This window comes from Nestor notabilis, unplaced genomic scaffold (genome assembly GCF_000696875.1).
Source record: "Nestor notabilis isolate BGI_N333 unplaced genomic scaffold, ASM69687v1 scaffold3954, whole genome shotgun sequence".
Taxonomy (NCBI): Eukaryota; Metazoa; Chordata; class Aves; order Psittaciformes; family Psittacidae; genus Nestor; species Nestor notabilis.
The window spans coordinates 1-22,630 of record NW_009925980.1 but is presented as its reverse complement, the minus strand read 5'-3'; the positions used below and the strand labels follow the sequence as shown (position 1 = coordinate 22,630).

The 22,630-nt window shown below is 39.4% G+C and overlaps 1 protein-coding gene across 1 annotated transcript; it reads right to left on the bottom strand.

Moving 5' to 3' along the window:
* Positions 1-3,882: 3,882 nt before the first annotated feature.
* IMPAD1 (inositol monophosphatase domain containing 1) lies at positions 3,883-22,625 on the bottom strand (the record flags this gene model as incomplete). The annotated part of the gene is made up of 5 exons (XM_010013308.1): positions 3,883-4,609; positions 6,040-6,201; positions 8,104-8,199; positions 9,147-9,306; positions 22,473-22,625. Coding segments are annotated over 5 exons (843 nt in total), but the record flags the coding sequence as incomplete, so codon positions are not given.
* Positions 22,626-22,630: the final 5 nt, after the last annotated feature.

The following is a 22,630-nucleotide window of genomic DNA, read 5'->3' as shown; positions in this document are numbered from 1 at the left end:
TCTACAACAAAACACTGAAAAAGGCTCAGCGTGAGTAGCCTGACAGGAAGCCATCCATTCAGGCACTCCTTGGTTAGAGGCAGTGTCCCCTGCCCTCATCCCATTTGGGCATAAAATGCCACAAGCGTTTATCTGTGGTCCATTAAATCTTACCTGTATGGTTATCTAATCCCTGAAGGGCAAAAAAAGCAGAACTATCAATGTAATTTAAAAATCAAGAAACAAATATAAGTGCTCTCTGTTATGTTTTTTCCAGCACAGCCATCTGCTTCTTTCCTCTCCACTTCTCTAGAAAGTTATTTTACTTTAGAAAACAGATCCACAAAGTGGTTGGGCATAACTGGGGAGACTGTAGCCTAGGAAAGCAGTTTTGCCATCAGAGAAACTGCAGATGGAATGACATCCACAATACAATGAAACACGAAGCCTTTGCTGGTGTAACACAGAAGAGGCCCAGCACAACACTCAGTCACTTCTCATTGCACTGTTCTTGGGGCATGCAGACTCCCTGTTTTACACTGTTAAAACAGGATCATACAGTATTGCACAGCTGTTGTACAACTCCAACAGATAACAGGATGTTACAAAGATGTTGGGATACATTTGTTTATAAACAAAAAGCAGAGATGAACTACAGCACTGACTCCCTTCCATGCCCTCGATCTCCAACCACTGGCCATTAAATAAAATCTCTTCTCACACCTGAAATCTGTCCACTCTCATGACCATGAACTAAAAGCTAATGTATGAAACATCACTAGATGACTTTGCAGCTTCACCTATATGGTTAATTCACCATCTGACTAAGCCATCTCTGCTAAATATTTTCATAATATTAAGTGCTCCGCAGATCAGATCAAACAACTCATATATAAGTCCACCTGTAAAAGTCTGGCAAAAAGGTTAATCTTGAAACCAGGTAAGTACAATATTCAACCCTTTTATACTTCTCTATCCATTTATCTAGAAAACATTCACTAAAGTTAGGGCTCTTGGTACAGTATGAGGTATGATCTATCCTACCATCCACTCCTTTTAGCAGAATGAAAAACAGAAAATACATACAGCTTTAGAATAATTTCACCTGCAATTACCTTAACCATAATAGCCACTCAAGAAATCCACCACTGTAAAATCAATGCTAAACCAAATACATTCTCTTACTTCCCTTATTTGGAGCTACAATGATAGCATGAATTCTTTTAACTGAAATTTTTAGGAAAGATATAATTTTGTAGGACCCACCTACACCATGCAACTGATTTAAGCAGCATCCCTAAAAATGGTATTACAGTTTTATGTGGAAAATGGTAAAATGTAAAGGACAGTGTTCTAGCCCATCAATGAGACATCGGTACAGTATGATTTCCTCTGGGGACAAGGTTAAGTCACATCCATGCAGCTAGGACCAAACAAATACTTAAGCCAGAGTAGCAAAATGTTTTAGAATGGAGTGTAAACATAGCCAAAGAAATAGGGTATACTGAGTATTAACACTATACAAACAAGTATGGAAGTGCACTGGCACATGTGCACTAAGTAAGCGCTTTTGAACTGCTAGTCTGCATAAGAGTTGTAGTTACTGTAAAACGATATCAGAAACTGATATTCACTGGGTTCTTACCTAGTCTCACATCAAAGCAGATCCTCTTTAAACTAGACTGGGAGACCCCAAGAACCACCTTAGGCCTCAGCTGTGGGAAAGCTGTATGAGCTCAGGCTGTACTAGAAGTAATTAACTGAGCACCTCACTCTCACTCTTCTTTCATTTTCACAAAAAAAATAATATTGGGCCAGTAAGGGTCCCCGTGAAAGGTACCAACTGTGATCCATTGCAACAAAGCAATTTAGGATATAAATGGGACTAAACAAGCACATATCTTCCCAATGGAAGACCAGGTATTTTAGCCAGCATATGAGAGCAAGGAAAGGAGGACTGAAGCTCCTCCCTGTACCTTACCTTCCTAAGGAAAAATAATTTAGGCAAATACTTGTTTACTGTTCTACATCTTCAACTAAGATGTTGAAGTAAACCCCTGTACAATACGTAACATCTGATTTTTCATTTCTCATATAAAAGCTAAGTCTGATCACACCTTATGCAAGGATGTGATACAATCATACACAAAATAAAAGCACATTTTCACAAGGTAAGTTATCACATTATTTCAACCTGAATCTAAACCCACAACCTGCCATGGACTTTGTTTTAATTGCCTATTTAAGTATTGTGCATTCAACCTCTGTGACACAATTAGGTTTTAATACTAGGCTAACTATGGCTATTTCTCATGTTTAAATTTTAATCAGTGCTCTTCAATAAACAGAAGAGCTGTTCCTTTCCTTTTTATTAAGCTTTAAGACATTTAAATCAGCCTGAAGAAAAAAAGCTCCAGTCTTCTTGCAAAATATTACTAAAGCCTGGATTTATTATTCTTTTCTGACATTTAGAAGCTCAGCAAGTTCTTCAGAATAGATCAGACCCTATTTAAAAAGGGCTTGTTCACTTATTTGTCACAGCACATAGTAACTTAAAAACTGGAAGTCGCTTTGTGTATTATCTACATGTGTAAAAGCTATTTTCATATAGCAGCAATAGTGTTGATTTTGGAAAAGAGTTCTCTAAAAATAACTACCCGTACCAAAAGGCTAGTAGGACTAAGTAAGCTGCAGTCTACTTTGCCAGTAAGTTTACAAAATAAAACTCTGCATCTGTAGTCATGCAACATCTGAGGAGGCTGTCTTTTGGAAATGTGAACATTAGCTAGAAGTTAAAAAATGCATCTAACATGCTCCGCTACCAATATAAGGAGAAAAACCTCTTTTTAGTCAGAACACCAGTATGACAAAAGAAATTCAAATGAAAGCAATGCAAGAATTTGGTTTAAACAGCCTAAGCTTGTATGGAATAAACTTTGAACAGAAAGAATCTGTATTAACTAAGTATTTTAGCTTTCGAAGAGAGATGGGAAGCTTACCTACAGGTAATTCAAATAACAGATACATTTTGAACCTTCCAAAACCCTTCAGAAGGATGCAGCGAACAATACAGATGGTTAAATTTTTGCAGATGAAGTCCACGTGTTTTCAAGGTGCAACAAACTTACTTGATATCAAAGGGTCCATGCTCTGTTCTGTATATACTGGATTGACAAAGAACCTTTTTCGGGAAGGTTTTGCAGACCCTGCTGTACTTTAAGCACATGTTCTTCAAAAACTTACTTAAACGGATTCACATTCACATGGTCTCTCTCTATACACAGTACCACAAATCGAGAAACTGCAAGCTGCTTGGGATGGCTCAAGAGCTTTTGCAGAAAAGAGTGCACCTTAACCTAAAAAGACAGAAAGTTATTTTGGGGATTGTAGAAAAATTGCTGCGTTATATGTCATGTTGTAAACAAAACCAACCAATCAACTTATTATTTCTGTTAAATGCATTCCATATGACTCTGTCCAATGGAACAAAAGAAACAAAAAAACAGCTACTGAAGGAAGAGGCAGCTTCTATAGGCACAAACACTGAATGATGAACAAGTCCAACAATATAGAAAAGTCCAGCATGCATCTTCAACACTATGCAGAAATCAAGGACCAGAAGTAACTGTTAAAAACTATACATGGAAATGCTGCCTTCTTTTAAAAAGGTGCATGGAAATAATTACACTGATTAATAAACCACTGATATTCACAACCCATCTGAACTAAACTGGTTTACACCTTCAGGAAAAAAGTCAAAATAGTACAGAGCATTTCTTTCTTTTTTCCCCCCTCTTAAAAAGGAGGGCTGCACTGTCAAACTGTTGCTGTGTATAAATGTGTCAACCTTCTTGTGCTTTCCATTCAGGGGATACAGAACACAGGATCATGTTTTCTGCTAAATTGTCCAGAGTTATCAGATGCCTATACAAATCAACCTTTTTTCCTACCTAATTCATTATGGAGTTGCTACAACTACAGTAACAAGATGTAAAAGGTTCTAAGAAATTCCCGTGAGAACTACTTACGAATAAATTTGGATTTTTCTTTAGTTCACCTACATTCACCAATATATACTGTATACGCACCTTCAGTATAACTGCTTGAAAACAGTCTGAAAAAAAAATAAAACATGGAAACTGAGGTGTGAGGCAGTCAGTCCCCTTCCTACTTCTGATTTTTATTTTATTATTTTTTAAATACCATCACTGAAGAAACCCAATGCATGATAAAAGTCCCCAAACCCACACCAAACTGCTTTGCTGTGCATCTTTCCCAGCAGGTTTTCACACCTGCTTCTTCAGACAGAACATTTGGAGGCCACAAAAGCATGACTTGTACTTCTCCATCGGTCACGTTTATTTGCGTGATGTTTTTTCCAGATCTGGAAGTTTTTCAATTAGTGCTTTATGGTTCATGTTGATACTGGCTATAAGTCCTCCCTCATTGCCATCTGAGCCAGTGTAACTAATTTCTTCACCAGAGAGGGTGGTCATATGGCCACCCAATGCTCTCAACACTGCGTTTCCAGCACATATGTCCCACTTCTTAATGTAGGTGACATGGATATACACATCAGCTTCTTCTTGATTCTTTTCAGCCACATCAAGGAGGGCCAGCACTTTATAGCCTAGAAGAAATGGGCAGAGGTTTTACAAAAAAGGTTAACCCAAGTCTTCCTGTTCTCCACAAAGGACAAATGTACTAGTAAGTGTCAATAATACACATATGCAATAATTTAGGAAAATGATGTAGTTCATTATATCACGTCAAACAAACTTTATCTGCTCTTTTGACCTGTAGAGAAGATTTGAAAAAGGAACACTCCTTCCCACCCCAAAATTCCACTGCACCCCAATTAAAGCCTTGAGTATTGGAGACACGTTATTTTTAGACAGCCTTTACCAATATGCTGCACAGACTTATCTAGAGAGGCATTAAAAGACCAAAAACTCCAATATAGTTTTGCTCTTATGTTCACTTACTTATTTCTCAACCTCTGTATTATGCTAGTCTACCTTTTCCTTCCTGGCTTTTTATTAACAACAGAAGGAAGATGCACGTACTACTCTAATACAGCAACTCAGCCCAGGGCATTCCCTTTTATCACACATTATGCAGTACACAATCATTGGTCAAAATAGTATTCTTGCTTTTGTGGAATTTTTTCAATTTTTCAACTGCTCAACCAATATCCTTGTTTTATTAAACTGTTCTTTTTTTATCTTCTTACACAGAGTCAAGCCCTGGAGAAGATCAGCTATAATTAGTTACGCTTTCACTTCATCGTAAGAAAACTTTTTTAGATTAATCATCAAGAACCTACACAGGATTTTCCTTACTCAACAATCTGTAGGGGAGCCCTAGCTTTCCATATTAAAGACACAGAAGATACATTTCCATACAATTTGAATTTTGCATGGCTTTTCTGAGACTTAACAGCTACTGCTTCACACTAGCGCCTGGTATATTTGCATTCTGTCAGTAACATGCACAAGTTTCTTGTGTAGGGTTACAAAAAGTATGCTAAAATCTGTTTGGACTGAGTATGAGGCAGATAAAAATGGACTTTAATGACACTAGCTTTCTCTTTTGACATAAATGCAAGAAATAATACCAAACTTTAATGGCTTTTTCTTAAGAAAATCCCAGAATGTTTGATTAAACATACTGCTACTTAACTAACAATCATCAGATTCTGTTCCATGATTCTGTATGTGGTTACACAACCCTTTTTCCTCCAGAGGCAATGGTGCTTTCAGTGAGCACACATCAGTGTGTTCAGTAAGAAGACCTCAGTAACACTGCTGGTCCAGGCTTAGGCACACTAATATTAACTTGTGAACAGTCTAAAGCCTGAACCAAATTTGCATGTGAGCTTCTATATGCAGGAAAATAACCTGTGTCCCCATTGTCAAACGCTTGATTTTAGAGATGTGAAGAACAAAATGTAAGAGGAAAAAGAAGAGATGCCACAGTTATATTGTTTTGTCTAATAACAGCAGTCCCACTAAATCATTCAGAAGCAGTAAAATGGATAGGATGCTCAAGGAACCAAACCTGCTCCACCAGCGGGGATTATCACAGTCTTATTTCCAAACGTCTGTCGTGCGACCTGCTCAACTTCTCCTGCATGGGAGCGGGATACAATAATCCTTGGCGTTTTCTCATTGTAGGAAGAACGAGCTTTTATGTTTGATCCGCCATCCACCATTGCCCAGGCTACAAGAGAAAAAAAGTTCTGTGAAGATTTACAAATATGATCTCTGTTAAGTGTGAAGATAAAAGGATACTTATCTGAGAAAATAGAATTGATGCCTCTTACTTAATTTCTCTCCCCACTGTACAAGAGAAAGATAGGGCTGGCAGAAGGAAGGGATACATATGCATACAAGCAGAAGAGAAAGCAAAACACCCCCCACATACACACTTCTGTGCATACAGCATTATCCCATGCCAGATTATTCTTGTGTGATACTTCCAAAGAAAAAGAAAAGAAAAAGAGCAAGAGTGTAAAATCTCGAGTAGTACTATTTAGAACTTGCAACTGGAAAGTCACAAAAGTTAAAAGGATGGCTCTGAGCTAGAAACAATCTGATATTTTCACAAACAATACTTTTACAAGAACAAGAAGCCCCACTACCCATCAAAGCAGATAGCAAAAATGTCACTGAGTCATTTTGTTCAAAAGGGTAGTAATGCTAAGCAAGGAAATAGCTCAGGAGGATAGTAATACTACGGAAAACATTTGTTGGTGTGTTTTGGAGGACTGGATTTAGAACACACAAACTCCCACTTGTTTCATTATGAGGTTCAAAGCCAAGCTTGGTAGGTGGCATCCCCTAACCATTAATTTGACGTTTACTTAGCAGACTAACCAGCAATTTCATCTCAGTAGAAGGCTGGATTGTATGGCAACAGACTGAGCTATGTGTAGTAACAATTCTGACTGCCCTTTATTGCTTTGTATTTGTGTGGTACCATTAGGAACAATCCTACTCACAGCATATTGGCATTTCTTGGGAAATGAACACTCACCACACAGAATGACAGAATTCACTGAATCTCATCTGATGCCATGTCTGAACATTTCACACTTTACTATTATTGAAGGAGACAAATTCTCAAAATTACAGTGCTAAAAAAAACCCAAAACATTTCTTCAGATAGATGTTGACATGCAGAAAAGTATGTTCCAAAACATAGATTCTTAGAGCACACTGGAATACAGCACATACTTAAATGACTGGAAATCAAGTTCATATTTAAAGACAGTAAAATACTTCACACAAAGGGGGGGGGGATAAAAACAAACAAACAAACAAAAAAAACACACCAAGAAACCCCCCCATTTATTCAGACTTCATTTCTGTGCCAGAGCTACTGCATAACTTCACAACTCTAGAGGTCAGTATTGCCTAAGGGAAAACAAGAACAGAAATTCTTGTTTCAAATATATAGCAAGATGCAAATACTAAAACTACTTTGAAGCTTTCAGAAGTGTATAGACATTGCCAAACTTGTGGCCATGCTCACCGATACATCAGTAATACTAAAGAATTAATTAGCTCACAGTTGTGGCATTAAAAGCATGTCAGATAATTGACAAGGTTATGCTAGGCAGCCTTGCCTGTTACATACAAACAGTTGCAACTAAGATCTTTAATCAATCTTTGTTATTCATACTGACTAAAAACCAGCTCCTGGATATAATATCATGATTGCAAGTTCTTCTGCTGAATAAGTAAAATACTCTTCTGCTAAGTGCTGAAAGCACACACAAGACTGGTCAGTATGTGTAGGTTTTGTTTTCTTTGGGTTGCTATAAACAGTCTGATTGAAGAGATCTTAATTCTTAAAACATATATTTGCAGTCAATTTAAGCGCATCATTTTTATGCTGGGGCAGCATTTTGCTTTGTGTGGTTTTATAGCACATAACACAGCTGCAGCTCTAATTCTGACGTTTGCAGCAGCACTCTTTTGCCCCAAGTACTATTTTCTCATATATACCTACAGATGTGCTCTCAGACTTCATCTGAATTTTTAATTGAACTAATTTAAATTAACATTTTAATTAACACTATGACTGAAGATGCTGGAAATATGTGAAGGCATAAAGTACCTGTGTATGCTGAGAATGGCTTGTGTATCACTCCTATTACTGGTTTACCATTTACAGCCACGCAAACCATCGTCGTGACATACTGTCGAAGATTCTCTGTGGGCAAAACAAGAAAGTGAGCAACCTTACAGCCAGGAACACAGAAAGAAAGCAGACCTAACGTTACAGACATTTTGTTTTTTGAAGGCAAGTCTACATTCTGCCTCTTACAATTATGTAATTTTGTTGTATCTTCAAACAACCCTTGAAGTTTTCAAAAAACTTTTTCAGCTTTCCAGCAACTTTTCCTGTTCAGGAGATGTAACCTATCCTACTACCAGATCTAATGCCATGTCTTATGCAGCATGTATTTTCATGGAAACCTGTGCCACTGTATTCTCCCTTCTCTGCCACATCTCCTATCCTCTACTGGTTCAAAGCTAGTAATTCAAACACCAAAGAACATTCCCCAGAAAAGGTGATTGTATCAATGGAATATTTGAAGGGAAAAAGTAAAAAATAAAAAAAATAAAAATCAAGAAAAAAAAATTCAATTTTTTTGATTGTTCTGCTGAACTTATCATCAAGAATTTTAGTTGGATCTTAAAACATTTGAAAAAGGGGAAGATTGAATTATGCATGCTTTTTTGAAAAACTATAACCATTTTTTAATATCAAGTATAGAATACTTACTTAGTATTCCCTTTAACTAAACAAACAAAATACATCCAAGATATTTAGAGTTGACACAGTATTAACTGAAATACAGAAGTGTACAATTCCAGCAGAACCCATAAATGACAGTTATCATTTATTTTAGCAACTACATAGTTGCAAGTTGCAAGGAATACCAAAGTAATTTCAGAGTTGGAATATATAAAAGTAAACCCTCCAGTCTGATAGAGATTTCATTATGCAATTTGAACAACTAAATCACACTGTCAAAGCTTTGACGTAACACACTTTTAGCAAGAGATGTCATTTTAAATACTTACTATTTTGTCTCCAGTATAAAAGGCAGACATCAGAATTACACACATGATTTATCAACAAGAATCAGCTACCTGTGTATTCTTGTGTAGCATCTAATGGATCGATCCAGACAGTAACACTTTCTGCTGGAACCTCTTTAGGCTGTATTTTTTGTTTTATGTCTTCAGGAATACTGCGATTCCAAGAGACTGTCTCCTGATCGGCTGTATCAACATGCTCTTCAGAGTTTATCTATGATAGAACAACAAAAGCAGTAGCATTAACTCATCAGATACAGTCACTGTGGTATTCAGGAAAGTTAGTTTTGCTCCCATGTTCTCTTTCTCCCTTCAACTCCAGCTAAAAGTACATGAATTTGTGATTTTTCAGCAACTCACAAGCTATTTACCATCATGTAACAAGCAACGGAAAAGCATAATCCAGAATTTGATTGTGAACCATACCACAGCTAGACACTTTCTTGGCTGCAGTTTTTCCTACTGAACATTCTCGCAATATGAATTGCAATTTTTTTAGAAACAAAAATTAAATGCAGTTGCTTCAAAGACTACAAGCAGAACATTTTGGAGAATCATGTGGTATATATAGATACAATAGCAGTCTAATTATTCCATTTATACACATCAGTAGATGCAGATTGAAATGTACAGATATTTTATAAACATCAAGCTTATCCCAGACAAACTTGAGACACAAAAAGGAAGCCTAAGGAGGGTAGAAGCAAGGACAGGTAGCTTGGGAGGAATACAGAGAAATTGTCTGAGCAGTCAGGGATCAGGTTAGGAAAGCTAAAGCCCTGACAAAACTAAATCTGGCTAAGGACATAAAGGACAACAAGGAAAGTTTCTATAAGTACATCAGTGACAAAAAGGAAGACTAGGGAAAACATGGGCCCTCTCAAGAATGAAATAGAAGACCTGGTTACCTGGGATATGGAGAAGACCAAGGTACTCAGTGATCTTTTTTGCCTCAGTCTTCACTGGCAAGATCTCTAGGCACAATACCCATGTTGCAGAAGGCAAAAGCAGGGACTGACAGAATGAAGAACTGCCTGCTGTAGGAGAAGATCAGGTTTGAGACCATCTAAGGAAGGTGCACATGTCCATGTGATCTGATGAGATGCATCTGCAGTCCTGAGGGAACTGGAGGATGAAGTTGCCAAGCAATTATCCATCATATTTGAGAAGTCCTGGCAGCCTGGTGAAGTTCCCGCAGACAGGAAAGGAGGAAACATAACCCTCATTTTTAAAAAGGGAAAAAAGAAAAACCTGGGGAGCCACAGGCCAGTCAGTCTCTCCTCCATGCCTGGCAAGATCATGGAGGAGATAGTCCTGGAAACTATGCCAAAGCACATGGAAAATAGTGTGGTCAACACACTACAGGGAAGGGATGCCACCCTGAAGGACCTCAACAAGCTCAAAAGGTGGACCCACACAAACCCCATAAGGTTCAACAAGGACAAGTGCAAGGTCCTGCATGTGGGTTGGAGCAATCCCAAGCACAAATACAGGCTGGGCAGAGAATGGACTGAGAGCAGCCCTGAAGAGAAAGGCTTTGGGATGTTGGTCGACAAGAAGCCCAACATCACCCAGCAATGCGCATTTGCAGCCCAGAAAGCCAACTGTGTCCTGGGCTGTATCAAAAGCAGCATGGACCAGCAGGTCAAAAGAGACAATTCTGCCCCTCTATGCCACTCTCGTAAGACTCCCCCATGGAGTACTGCATTCAGCTCTGGGGTCCCCAGCATAAGAAGGATGGGGACCCGCTGGAGCAAGCCCAAAGGAGGACTATGAAGATGATCAGATGGCTGGAGCACCTCTCCTATGAAGACAGGCTGAAGAACAGAATGCTCTGTGGAGACCTTAGAGCAGCCTTCCAATACCTAAAGGGGCTTTACAGGAAAGCTGAAGAGGGACTTTTTATAACTGCATGTAGTGAACTTATAGGGGGAATGGTTTTAAACGGAAAGAGGGTAGAAAATTCATCCCATTTACTTTTAGCACCTCAGTTACATCAGGAGATTAGTATTCTATGCTCCTCCTACCGCCAATAAAAAGGAAATCATTGCTACTGTGCCTTTCAAGCTTCAGCCTGTGTGAGCCCTTCAGAAATGCATAACTCCCCTAGTTACTCAATAGAACAAAGATGTTTATAGCTTAGATACATAGGCTGCATGTCTTAAGTTGCGTGTAACCAAACTGGACTTTTAGGATGTTACAGAGTATTAGGATCACAAGCTTTTTTATTCTTGCTAACTTTAGAATTATATTAGAGGAAGCCACCTTTAAAGAGACACCAAACTGACTAGCTCTTACATCCAGTCAAGGCAAAATAGTAGGCACACATGGATGCAAAGTGTCTACAACCCTGGAAGCACCGATTTCCCTTTACTTGCTACAGATGGAGTCAAGACTGCTAGATCAGATTCAGGTATCTGCTAAATCAGATAAATGCCCTCTGACTAAAACAACTTATTATAGATGCTGCAGGCAAGTGACACTGAAAAACAATGCAAATAAAGAAGCAATCAGGTTACAGTCAAACGTTACAAGCTTTGTATCAGCATGATTTTTACATAATTCACATCATGACAAGATATCACACACCTCAGCTGTAACAGGTTATTAGCAGAGGGTTAAGGGCCATTTGCTCCAACAGAATTCCAAAAACGCAAGCAGAACTGCAGCAACTCCAGCCATACATCATAGCTGTCTTCTCACGTAAAAGCAGTATTTGAAGCATTGTATGCCAAACACAGAGACCTTGAAGTTGCCGTGGCATTTACAAATTAAACATCTGTCACTACACAATAAACCCGATGACTGTGTTTTCCCCTCGGGAAAACAGTTCTGCAAAGTCAAGATGACTAGTCCCACAGACTTGGCAGCCCCCACACAGCCCTCAGGCAGTTCAAGTTCCACTACAGCACATTACACACCACCATAAGAAAACAACATTTCCTCAACAGAAGAGAGGCCTCCAAAAAGTTAAACAGTTGGAACCAATCCTCAAAAGGAAGAATATCTTGTTAAACCTGTTGTTACAGTACACTGAAATTAAAAGACTGAAGCTATCTGAAAGGCACTGTTTTCAGAGAAAGACCTCCTATTAGTTCAAATTTTGTAGTGGTGGCCATGATGCTGCAGCATTTGTAATACTTGTGGAAGGTCTCTCTCAGTAGTCATGATTAGTCAGCCAGAATAAAACAAAAGGGAAAGGTGGGGGAGGAAGGGGGAGTGAGAGAAGATAATAGCAACAAGGTTGCAGGGCTATTTGGGGAAAATTAAAAAAACCCCACAACTGGGTCACTTGTTCTTCCTCCATTCATATGGCCATTTAGTCTGTAGCCGTGGCTAAATACTCCAAAAGTTATAGTCCAAGTAGAAATTCATAGCCATTCCAGCATAATGCAGTTATTAGATTTACTTATTGTTAGGAAGCTACATCAATAGATTCTGCAAGCCAGAGTTGCCTGAGAGGATTACCAACCCTTAACACTGGGAACTTCTCTTTTTCTCCCCCTCTTATTTTATTTTTAAAGCATGAAAATATACCTGGAAGATATGATTTTGTGTTAATAAGATGTTCTCTTCCAACTTGTCATTCTGACTTGCTAGAAGCCTCCAGAAGCTTTACATTTCTAGCTCTGCTGAAATGATGTGTAGTTGACTGCATTCTCAAATCTTCACTCAGAGATTAGCAGTAGCGATGGTAGAAAGCCAGTCACAACACCAAATGTTTCAAACAAGACACTCAGAGTCTATTAAACTGCAACGTTGGTGTAAATAATTATAAAGTTTGCATGCTTGCTATCACATACATAACTTTGCATACTCCTAAGAGTCAGATATAGATAGCAACCCATCATGCCAGAACTTGAGACAGCAAACAGAAGACAGAAATAAATAGCTATTTGAGTTAGCCACCTAACAGCTGTAAACTGTAAAAGCACATCTCCGAAAGTTCTGCAAGCTTCACACCAACACCAAGGGTTATTGAAGGGAAAGCCCTCTTCACAGAGAACTGCATCAAACAGAGATTTAATAAAATATACAGAAATTGGTAAATGGAATACTGCTGAAAGGTCAACAAAACCAATTATTTCATAAATGAGGCAGTCTGGCTGCACCTTGCCAGCACAAAGCTTCCTCAAAACGAGCCTCTGAGGTGCAGGAATTCCATAACGGACAAGAGAGGCTGCTCTATCGGAGCCACAACAGAGGTCCAGCAAAAACATCAGGCAACAATGGTGTGTCTTCTGAAACACCCAGGCATTCCTAGCCTTCAGAAAGCCCTCACAAAGAAAACATTGCCTCCAGCATGTTGGTGACTGGAATACACATCTGCTCAGGGACATGGGAAGCAACCCGAGCGTACTACAAACCCGTGTCAATAGATGCAGTGCTCTGAACAAACAGCCAACAGTCCTGACCACGTAAGGACTTCAGGGAACCTCACAGTGGCTCTTTGTCCTGTGTTGGGCTACTCCCTACCAGCATTTCCTGGTATCTCTGTGGCAGCTCATCACCCAACAAACTTTCTTAAATACTAGCTAGTTGTCCATGGTGAGATGAACAAACTCAGGCTTTTTGCTGGTTTGGAAGAGTAAGACACAGCTGTAGCTTTGCCTTTGAATTCCCCCATTAAAGATAAATTAAACTGAAAATATATATGCTAAAAAAAAAAAAAAAAAAAAAGACGCTTCTGTTCAATTTCATTTTTTTAATAAACCTCTGTACATGAAAATGCAATGCTTTTCTTAGAGTGGTTGGTGGTATGTGAATTTTATTTAAATTTATTATTACCCCTCCTTCTCCACATTCTTATCCAGCCCAATAGTCATTTTGTATTCTAATATGCAAATAATCCAATATCTTGAGCACAGCTCTTTATTCCCAAGAGTGTCAATAACCTCATCTTATAATTAAAGTTCTCTCAAACCCAAATCTCGGTGCTGTCTTATTTGAATATGTTGTGGTTTAAGCCCAGACGGTAACTTGGAACCACGCAGCCGCTCGCTCATTCCCCCCTTTCTTCCTCCCTCGCTCCTGGATGGATGGGGAGGAGAATCAGAGGAATGTAACTCCCACGGGTTGAGATAAGAGCAGTCCAGTAACTAAGGTATAATACAAACCACTACTGCTACCAATAATAATGATAAGGGGAATAATCAGGGGAGAGGATACAATTGCTCACCACCCGCCGACCGATACCCAGTGGTCTGGGCCTTCTGGGTAACTCCCCCCAGTTTCTATACTGGGCATGACGTGCTGTGGTATGGAATAACCCTTTGGCCAGTTTGGCTCAGGCGCCCTCTCTCTGCTTCCTCTCGGCTTCCCCTCCTCCCTGGCAGAGCATGAGACTGAGAAAGTCCTTGGTCAGAGTAAACATTACTGAGCAACAACTAAAAACATCGGTGTTATCAGCGTTGTTCCCAGACTGAAAGTCAAAAACACAGCACCGCACCAGGTACTAAGAAGGAGAAAAAATGACTGCTGTAGCTGAACCCAGGACAGAATAGAAAACAAAACAAGAACAAAAATACTATCCCACCTGTATTATACAAAAAGAAACACTAATTAAGCTACTCAAGGTAAAAAACAAAACAAACTCCATAGATTAGTTAACAATAAAAGGTAATACTCACTAGTCAGAATATAAGTATATTCCAGGCATTACATTTTAAAAACAGAGAGTGGAACAGGTTGCCTGGAGAAGCAGTAGATGCCTCATCCCTGGAAACATTCAAGGTCAGGCTGGATGGGACTCTGAACAACCTGATCTCACTGAAGACGTCCCTGCTCATTGCAGAGGGGCCGGACTAGATGAACTTTCCAGGACCCTTCCAACCCAAACTATTCAATGGTAAGTCTACTGATTGGAATGGGACCATGAAAATGAAAAGCTTGGAGGCCAAGACAAAACAGCATGTACAGGGGAATGTTAGTAAAACATTAATAGATGTTTGACTTTGGTTTTCTGTTTAGTTAGGGTACTAATTCTGCACGATGTACACAGCCCTGTCGCCAGTGATTCACAATGTAAACATTACCCATACACGAGATTCAAACTTCACCATTTATATTCACACATCAGGAGATGGAGGAAAGATGGAAGGGCCAGAAGTAAATAAGCAAATGTAAACATTTACAAACAATAAACCAACAATGGTTAGGATAGCTTCTTACAGGCTTACTGAGAGATGTCCCCTGCAAACAGTGGAAAATATTTTATCACTATATGCACCCTCTGGACTAATGTCTGGAGCAACCTTGAAAGGTGTACTGACCTACCAGGGCATTGCATAGGACTATACTTTACTTGCTGTTATCTGACTGTGCTTCAGAGATGTCACAACTCAAGGGAAAGCAGTTCATCCAGCAGCCTTTGGGCTTTCCTCCACTTACAAGCCAAGCCTCCCGCCTCGCACCTCCAACCACTGTTACTGCACTGCTCTGAAGAGTGACATGTCCTTACACTCACTACACTACAAGTTTGACTGTTTTACCTTCACTTGCTCAGCTTCTTCTCTGTTTTTCCCTCAAATGTATCAGAGGTGAAAGCTGTCTCATTTTCTCACAGTATCTGTATGTACAAAGTTGTGTGAAGGAACCAGATGCCAAAACCTCTCAATGTAAACACCCCCTCAACAAGTCAGGACATACAAATAAGCAGAACAGGAGAGCACTCTCTCCAGAAGAACAAGATGAGGTCAAAGCACTGTATTTCCAATAACCAAGGAAAGTATCTAACTTACACAAAACAGGACTCCAGAATCTGCTACAGATGGACAGACTCACATTCACACCAAAACTTAGCTTACCTGCAGCCAGAACCACCCATGATCCCTCCCTTCCAACTTCAAATTAGGGGTAGGAAGCAGCAGTTTTCACTACAAACAAAAGCTGCTACCTGAAAGCTTATGCTACGTGACACTGAAATGAATGCAAACTTGGAAATCAACGTATCACTTCCTGTAAGTTTAAAATGCCTTTAAGCTTTGAACAATTTGAATAGTAGCTTTGCCAGCATAGTAAAAACCTCTATTTTTATTCAATACACTGACATTTTTGAAGACAGCTGCTTCCTTTTTAAGAGGTTCTTTTCCTCCTTGGATTACTACAACACACTAGAAATGAAAGATGAGTTTTTACTGGTGATCTTCTTCATGCCTTTCAAAAAGGTTCTGCTTGCTAGGGTCCAATTTACAAAGAGTTTTAGCAGCGTAAATCTTGTTATCGAAGTATAGAGAGCACCTTACTCAAATCACATGGTTCTCTAAGTAAATTGCTTGTTAAAAGGTTGTAAAATTTAATAAAAATATAAAGTATATTTGTATATAAATGTATAAGATACGAAAATAAACTAATATGTAAAATAATAAAACGTATAAAAACCATTGGTCTCGTCATTCATTTGAAATGAAAACAACAAATACTTCTACAATGATGCCACAATACAGATAAAGGCCACATGCATTTTTCAAGGCATGGAAGTCCAGACAGACAGAAGTTTCCATCTACTATCAACTACATCCTCATTTAATTTAATGACAAGAAGTCATCACTTCATGCAGGAACAAGATCATAGGGTATGCAAAGAACAATACGGACAAGCCTAAATGTCAAAAAGCTCAACTAGTGCTTATCAAAACTTGTTATGTGGCTTTGGTCATTAAGGCAGCAGGAAGCAGAGTTAAACTAACAGGTTTTCATAAATGGTAAAAGATGTAACAGATGATAACTCTGCTTCTACTGGCTTATGAGTAGAAGCTGGTGAAAACAACAAAAAAAAATGCAAGAGGGAATCAGCATGGATCACAGAATTCAGTTTCCACCAGTAATCTGTAGAAACAACTAGAATTTAAGACCAGCAAAAGAAATAAAGCCACTCACTTATTAGCTCACACAAGTTGTTTCCGTAGATGGCAAAGTTCTCCGTTTCAGTTCTATACAAATGCAAGTCTAGCAAAGAGAAAGGGATGACTCTCTTGTCATGAGAGTTGCAACACTACTTTTCAGTTTAAGAAAACATCCAAATAAAGCCAGATTAGAAGCCTACCAATACAATAACACTGAGAAAACTTGCACTGTGAGTGGCTATACTACTAACAAACTCAAATCTCCAGATGCTCAACTGACAGATTAAACACCCCCAGTACCCACACAAGCCAAACAAACTACTTGTAGTTACATCTGATAATCACAGAACTCATTAAGTTACAGGCTTTAATTTCATTTTGTGTAGAGAGAACCAGTATAAGTCATCTAACATCAATTAAAACCCATGTTGAGAGATACATCTCCAGACAACACCTACTACTGAGATTTCAGATTAACATTTACACTTCTTACTTTACTTGGAAACCTGTTGGCAGCTACTAAGAACATCTAGGTCAGAAAGATGTTAACTTTGTTAAAAACTTTAAGACCTGAAGATGCCATTCTCACAACATGAAGAGACAAGCATATTACTGAACATAGAAGAGCACTGAAAGCCTTCCAAAGTTTAAGTAGCATTTTGGTTTTTAAACCTATTTCTTTAACATATCTATCTTTCCCACAGAATCTGTATCAGATGCAGAGCTTGCCATCTCAGATGAAATTCCAGTATGATAGTTGGCACTGTGGTCAGAAGCTTGCAAACAGCATGTTTAAACCTAGAAAGTACTTCAGGTAGCTTGATAAAAATGGAGTGCTTGGAGCCATTAATCTTTGAGAAGTGGAATTAATTTAGAATAAAATCTCATTAAAAGTAAAACTGTCATGTTCTTAAATTTCCATTTCAAACACTGATGCCTGATTCCAGCATTATCATGCTCAAACTTGAAATGAGGTATTTATCATCTGTCTTACGTGGGAAGGAGATAGAATGTTTGGATTCAGGCCAGCGGCAAGACCAATAAAAAGATGCCAGAAGACTGGGACAGAGGAAGACTTGATATATATCAGTCACAATAACAAAACAAACAAACCCCAAAACAACCAAAAGAAGAAAAACCACAAGAAACATCCCAGAAGGTACAAAGAATATTTCTCTATTCAGCATTTACAATAGAAAACAAGACATACAGCTGATGCAATACAGAACATAAATCAATGGAAAGAGATGATCTTTAAGTTCCCTTCCAACCCAAACCATTGTACAATTCTATGATTCTAATGCACTGGTCAAAAATAAGCCTAAACTTGGAAATGAGAGTATAGGGCAGCATTTATTCTGTCAAATAAGACTGCAGGCTGCACACTGTGAAAATAATGCTAGTACAGTGCACAGGCAAAATAGCAGAATGGGCAGGGGGGAGAGGTTTAAATTTCACCAATTTAAAATTGCTAGGGTTTTTTTTTCACAGTCAGAAGAAAGAGAGAATGTGGCCAAAGTACTAGTTTAAGGATCACATCTGTCAATAACTCTTGCCTTTATAAGTAAGAAGAGATGCTCCTTCAGATGTGCAGGCACAGGCTGTTGATAGAGCCACAATGTTAAGTGAACTAGGGTATTCCTAACTAACCTTTATTTTATATTTTTACCTTGGATATATCAAATATCAAGCTCCTGTCACTGAACCCTGGACAAGCTAACAAGTGTTAGAAGAATGGAAGATCCTGATGCGTGGTGCTGAGAGAAGCTCTTCTACCAGGTAATGCTGCCGAAGCCCAGGTATCATGAATCATCTCTTCAGAAAAGCTCTTCTGGGCAGAACATTACAGCGTTTCTGGCCAGACTAACTGAATTTTGAAACACTGCCTCCCCAGTCCCATCTTCCCACTCGAGCATCTCCCTAATCCCAGGGAGATTCCCATCCCAGTCCTTACCACACCATCACTGTGTTAGCACAAAGAATAAACAGGAGAACCAACCAGGAAAGCAGTGAAGTAACCCAGAAAGATAACTATGAATTTAGAAAATGAAAAGGAGCAGAGGGGATGATTATAGCTGGATCAGAGGTTTAACACATTCTCAGCATGACAAACAAAATAAATAAGGACAACACACAGGTAGCACAGAAGTAGTAAACACCTCTACAAACAAGCTTGTAACTGCAGTTCAGGACTTTATCAAGGGAAACCACTGTGTACATTTTAGCATTAAATGTATTTTAAAATCAACTGCACAACTATATTTCATAGAAGATGCATGCAAATAAGCACTGCGGATGCTGACTGTGATTAGACAACACTGGGCAATACCCAAGTTAGAAATAAGTGAATTGTCTCTTCCTTCGTTATCTTTCTCATGCCTATTTCTGAGGGATATAACAAAACCCAACACCACTCAATTTACTAGACAGTGATAAAACAGAATTGATCCATTCCTCTTTGGTGTTACCTAACCTAGCTGTAAGAAGTCTTGAACTGATGCAAATGCATCTATTTATATCAAGTAGAGCAGGTGATGTAAGCAGTGGAGTTCCTCTTCCTCTGTAGAGTCAGTACCTTTATGTAAAAGCACAAAACATTTTCTATGCTCTTTGTTGTGGTGCCTTTTTTTTCCTCTCTTCCTGCCCTCAGACTTTGAAAGTTTTTGTGTAAATCACTACTGTCAGGATTGCAAGACTCTTTCCAGATTTATGTCAGTTTTTGCAAGTGAAAAGCCTAAGTCTTCCATCTTCTCTTAATAATCACACCTTATGAGAAAATCTGCTTCGGACAGACCATTTGCATGCTTTCCCTTTTTACAGCCAGCAGCAGAATACGGGGAAACCAAGGCTTCTCACTGACTTCAGCTTATTTCAGTCAAATAACTTCTCCCCCTGGTTATTTTTAAACATTAGAAAGCCATGGCTATTTCACAGAGGACCATAGAATGGCTTGGGTTGGAAGGGACCTTAAAGCTCATCTAGTTCCAACTCCCCTGCCATGGGTAGGGACACCTTCCACTCAACCAGGTGGCTCAAAGCCCCATTTCCTTTGCATTATAGACATATTTAGCACTTTGTTTTTTGTGCCAGTTTGTTTTTTTCCTGGCTGCAATATTTGGCACTAATTTAAATGTTGAGGTACCCTTGTTAGACCAAGGACTCCACTTACTCCATTTACTTATGCGAATAAATTTTACATAAGTTTACTTTTGGAATTCTTTCAGTTTTGTTTGACAGCTTTGTTAGCAGCACCTTCTCTAGCAAGAAGAGGGGTTTTATTTCACTTCAGCAATGTTTTTTTATTCTGGAGCATCACTCTGTACAAGGGGATAAGGCTGCAGATAGAAAGTACAATGCTTCTTACAAGATGCAGCTTCATACTGCCTCACAAGAAAGGTGTCTAAGGAAATCCTCTGTGATCCTGCTATTCAAACCAAAACTGCATCAGGTCTGTTCTATAAAACAGTCACAGTTTTAGGTGTGTTGTGCTGAAGGTACACATGAAGAAATCGCAGACCAAGATGAGACCTTGTCTTTACAGCTCAGGAGTATATAGTGTCACATGAATATAGTAAAATAAATAAATAAATGTATATAAAAAAAGGGTGTTCTTTTGTTTTGGACAAATGTTTACGAATATATCTTCATCGCAGTATAGACTTTAAGAGGCAGAATGTCTTATCATTACATACAGCTTAGCGGATATTTTTTAAACACTGCATGACATAAGTTGTTACTATCCAGATCATGTACTCAGAATACCAAATATCCCAGAGCTGATCTGTCAGATTGAATAACTAGATCAGTTGTAAGATTTGTCAAACAAACTTCCCAGTCGTCCTCAGTGCTCAAGCTCAGTGGCAGGAGAGAAATGAAAAAAGAAAAAACATGTCTGATTTTTTTTTTCCCAGTTCCACAGATGTGCACACACATTTCTGTCCTCGCGCTATGTTTGAGAACACATCTGCACTTCCGAAAGTCCTATCTACTTTTAAAGACCAGCAGCAAAAGTTAACTGCAAGGAAAATAAAAAAGGAGTCCCAAAGTTTTTTAAAAGTAGATTTTCAAAGGCAACACCCTCTGAGAGGAAGACGCACAAGTCAGACTGTCACTGCTATGCATCCGAGGCACCAGAGCAGAGTTTATGCACATAGCCAGACATGGAACAGGCAATACAGTTCACTGAGCTCTTCAAGCCCAGATCAAAGCCCCAGCCTTCTCTAGAATAGACAACTCTCGTATCTAATGAAGTCCCTCCACCTGCAGAAGGGGAGAAACTGTACAGGTTTCAGGCAGCGATACATGCATGCTGGAACACCAAGCTCCGTGAGGACACTGAACAACAAAAGAGAACAGGGGGCAATACTTTTTCTTCCTTTAACGCAGGGCCTGCTAAAATATTAACTGGCAATCCAGCAATCTTCAGAACATAACCTTCACAATCTTTCTGTAGAGGAAGATTAATCACATATCAAGTTTATTTCAAATATTGAAGAATTTGGTGTTTTGTTTAGATATTATATTAAATGGGTTCTCTACAACATTAAAAAAAAAAACAATAAAACCCCAAAACATCAAAATTCTACACACCACCCTGATGAACTTCTGAAGAAACCACTGAAAATTCATTGAGTAGTAACTAAACTTAACTACACTACCTTTCCAGAAAAAGGACGCAATCATCACCTCTTAAATCCAAAACTAGGGTTTGCTATCCGTTCAAATGACAGTAAAAAACTAGACTTTAACATCAAGCAACTGCAGAGAAGTTCCCATTCACTAAAGCAAAAGTGGTAACAAAGGCAACAAAACCCCCAAAGCACATTTCTGGTTGTGGTGTGACCTTAGGTGTTAGACTCAGATTTCAGAAGCTCATGAGGGCAGGGAGTGGTGTGCACCTCTGGAAGGAAAGTAAACTTATTTTGCTCATGTAGGCACTGATCCACGGTGTGACACAGCCGTTGGTTTATCTGCTGGCCCAAAGCCACCAGAGCTAAGAACTCAGGTAATATAACACTATGTTCCTAAGTCACAAACTTCTAATCCTTTTCCCCCATAACTTAAAAGCAGGAAGGACAACTATCAGGAAGGGTAATTACAGAAATAACAGCATTCCTAGTTACAGCACCATAAACACGTACAGAATTGGCCCTATGAAATAGCCTTTCTCCTTAACCAGAGAGCACATACTCTACAACAGTTAGGCTCGGTGGTTTTCACCCCTCATGCCCATATCAAGTTAAACATACTGTTTCACCTCGCACAGCTTCACTTACACATGACCCACCCCCTTCCCCACAACAACATAGAATGAGGTAGCACTGCCACAGAACCTGCAAGAGGGGAAGGAAAAACGCAAAACAATGGCAGCGTTTCCCGTCGACCGTTACAAAACGGAGAGACGACACGTGTCTCCCTGCAAAAGGCTGAGCCCTTACGGCGTTGCAGGATCGGTATCGGGCAGCCCACCCCGGGGCTGCACACCGCGGGCTAAGCAGGTTCCCGCCGGCCTCAGGGCGGCGAGCCCGGCACCCACCTGCACGGCGGGGAAGGCGCTCTTCAGCAGGTAGAACATCCTGCGGTTGGACAGCAGGTCACCGCTCGTCAGCTGCTCCTCGGCCCCCTCCCGCGTCTTCCCCTTGGCCTTGGCGTTGAGGTCGTTGCCATCGCGGACCCGCTTCACCTCCTCCCCAC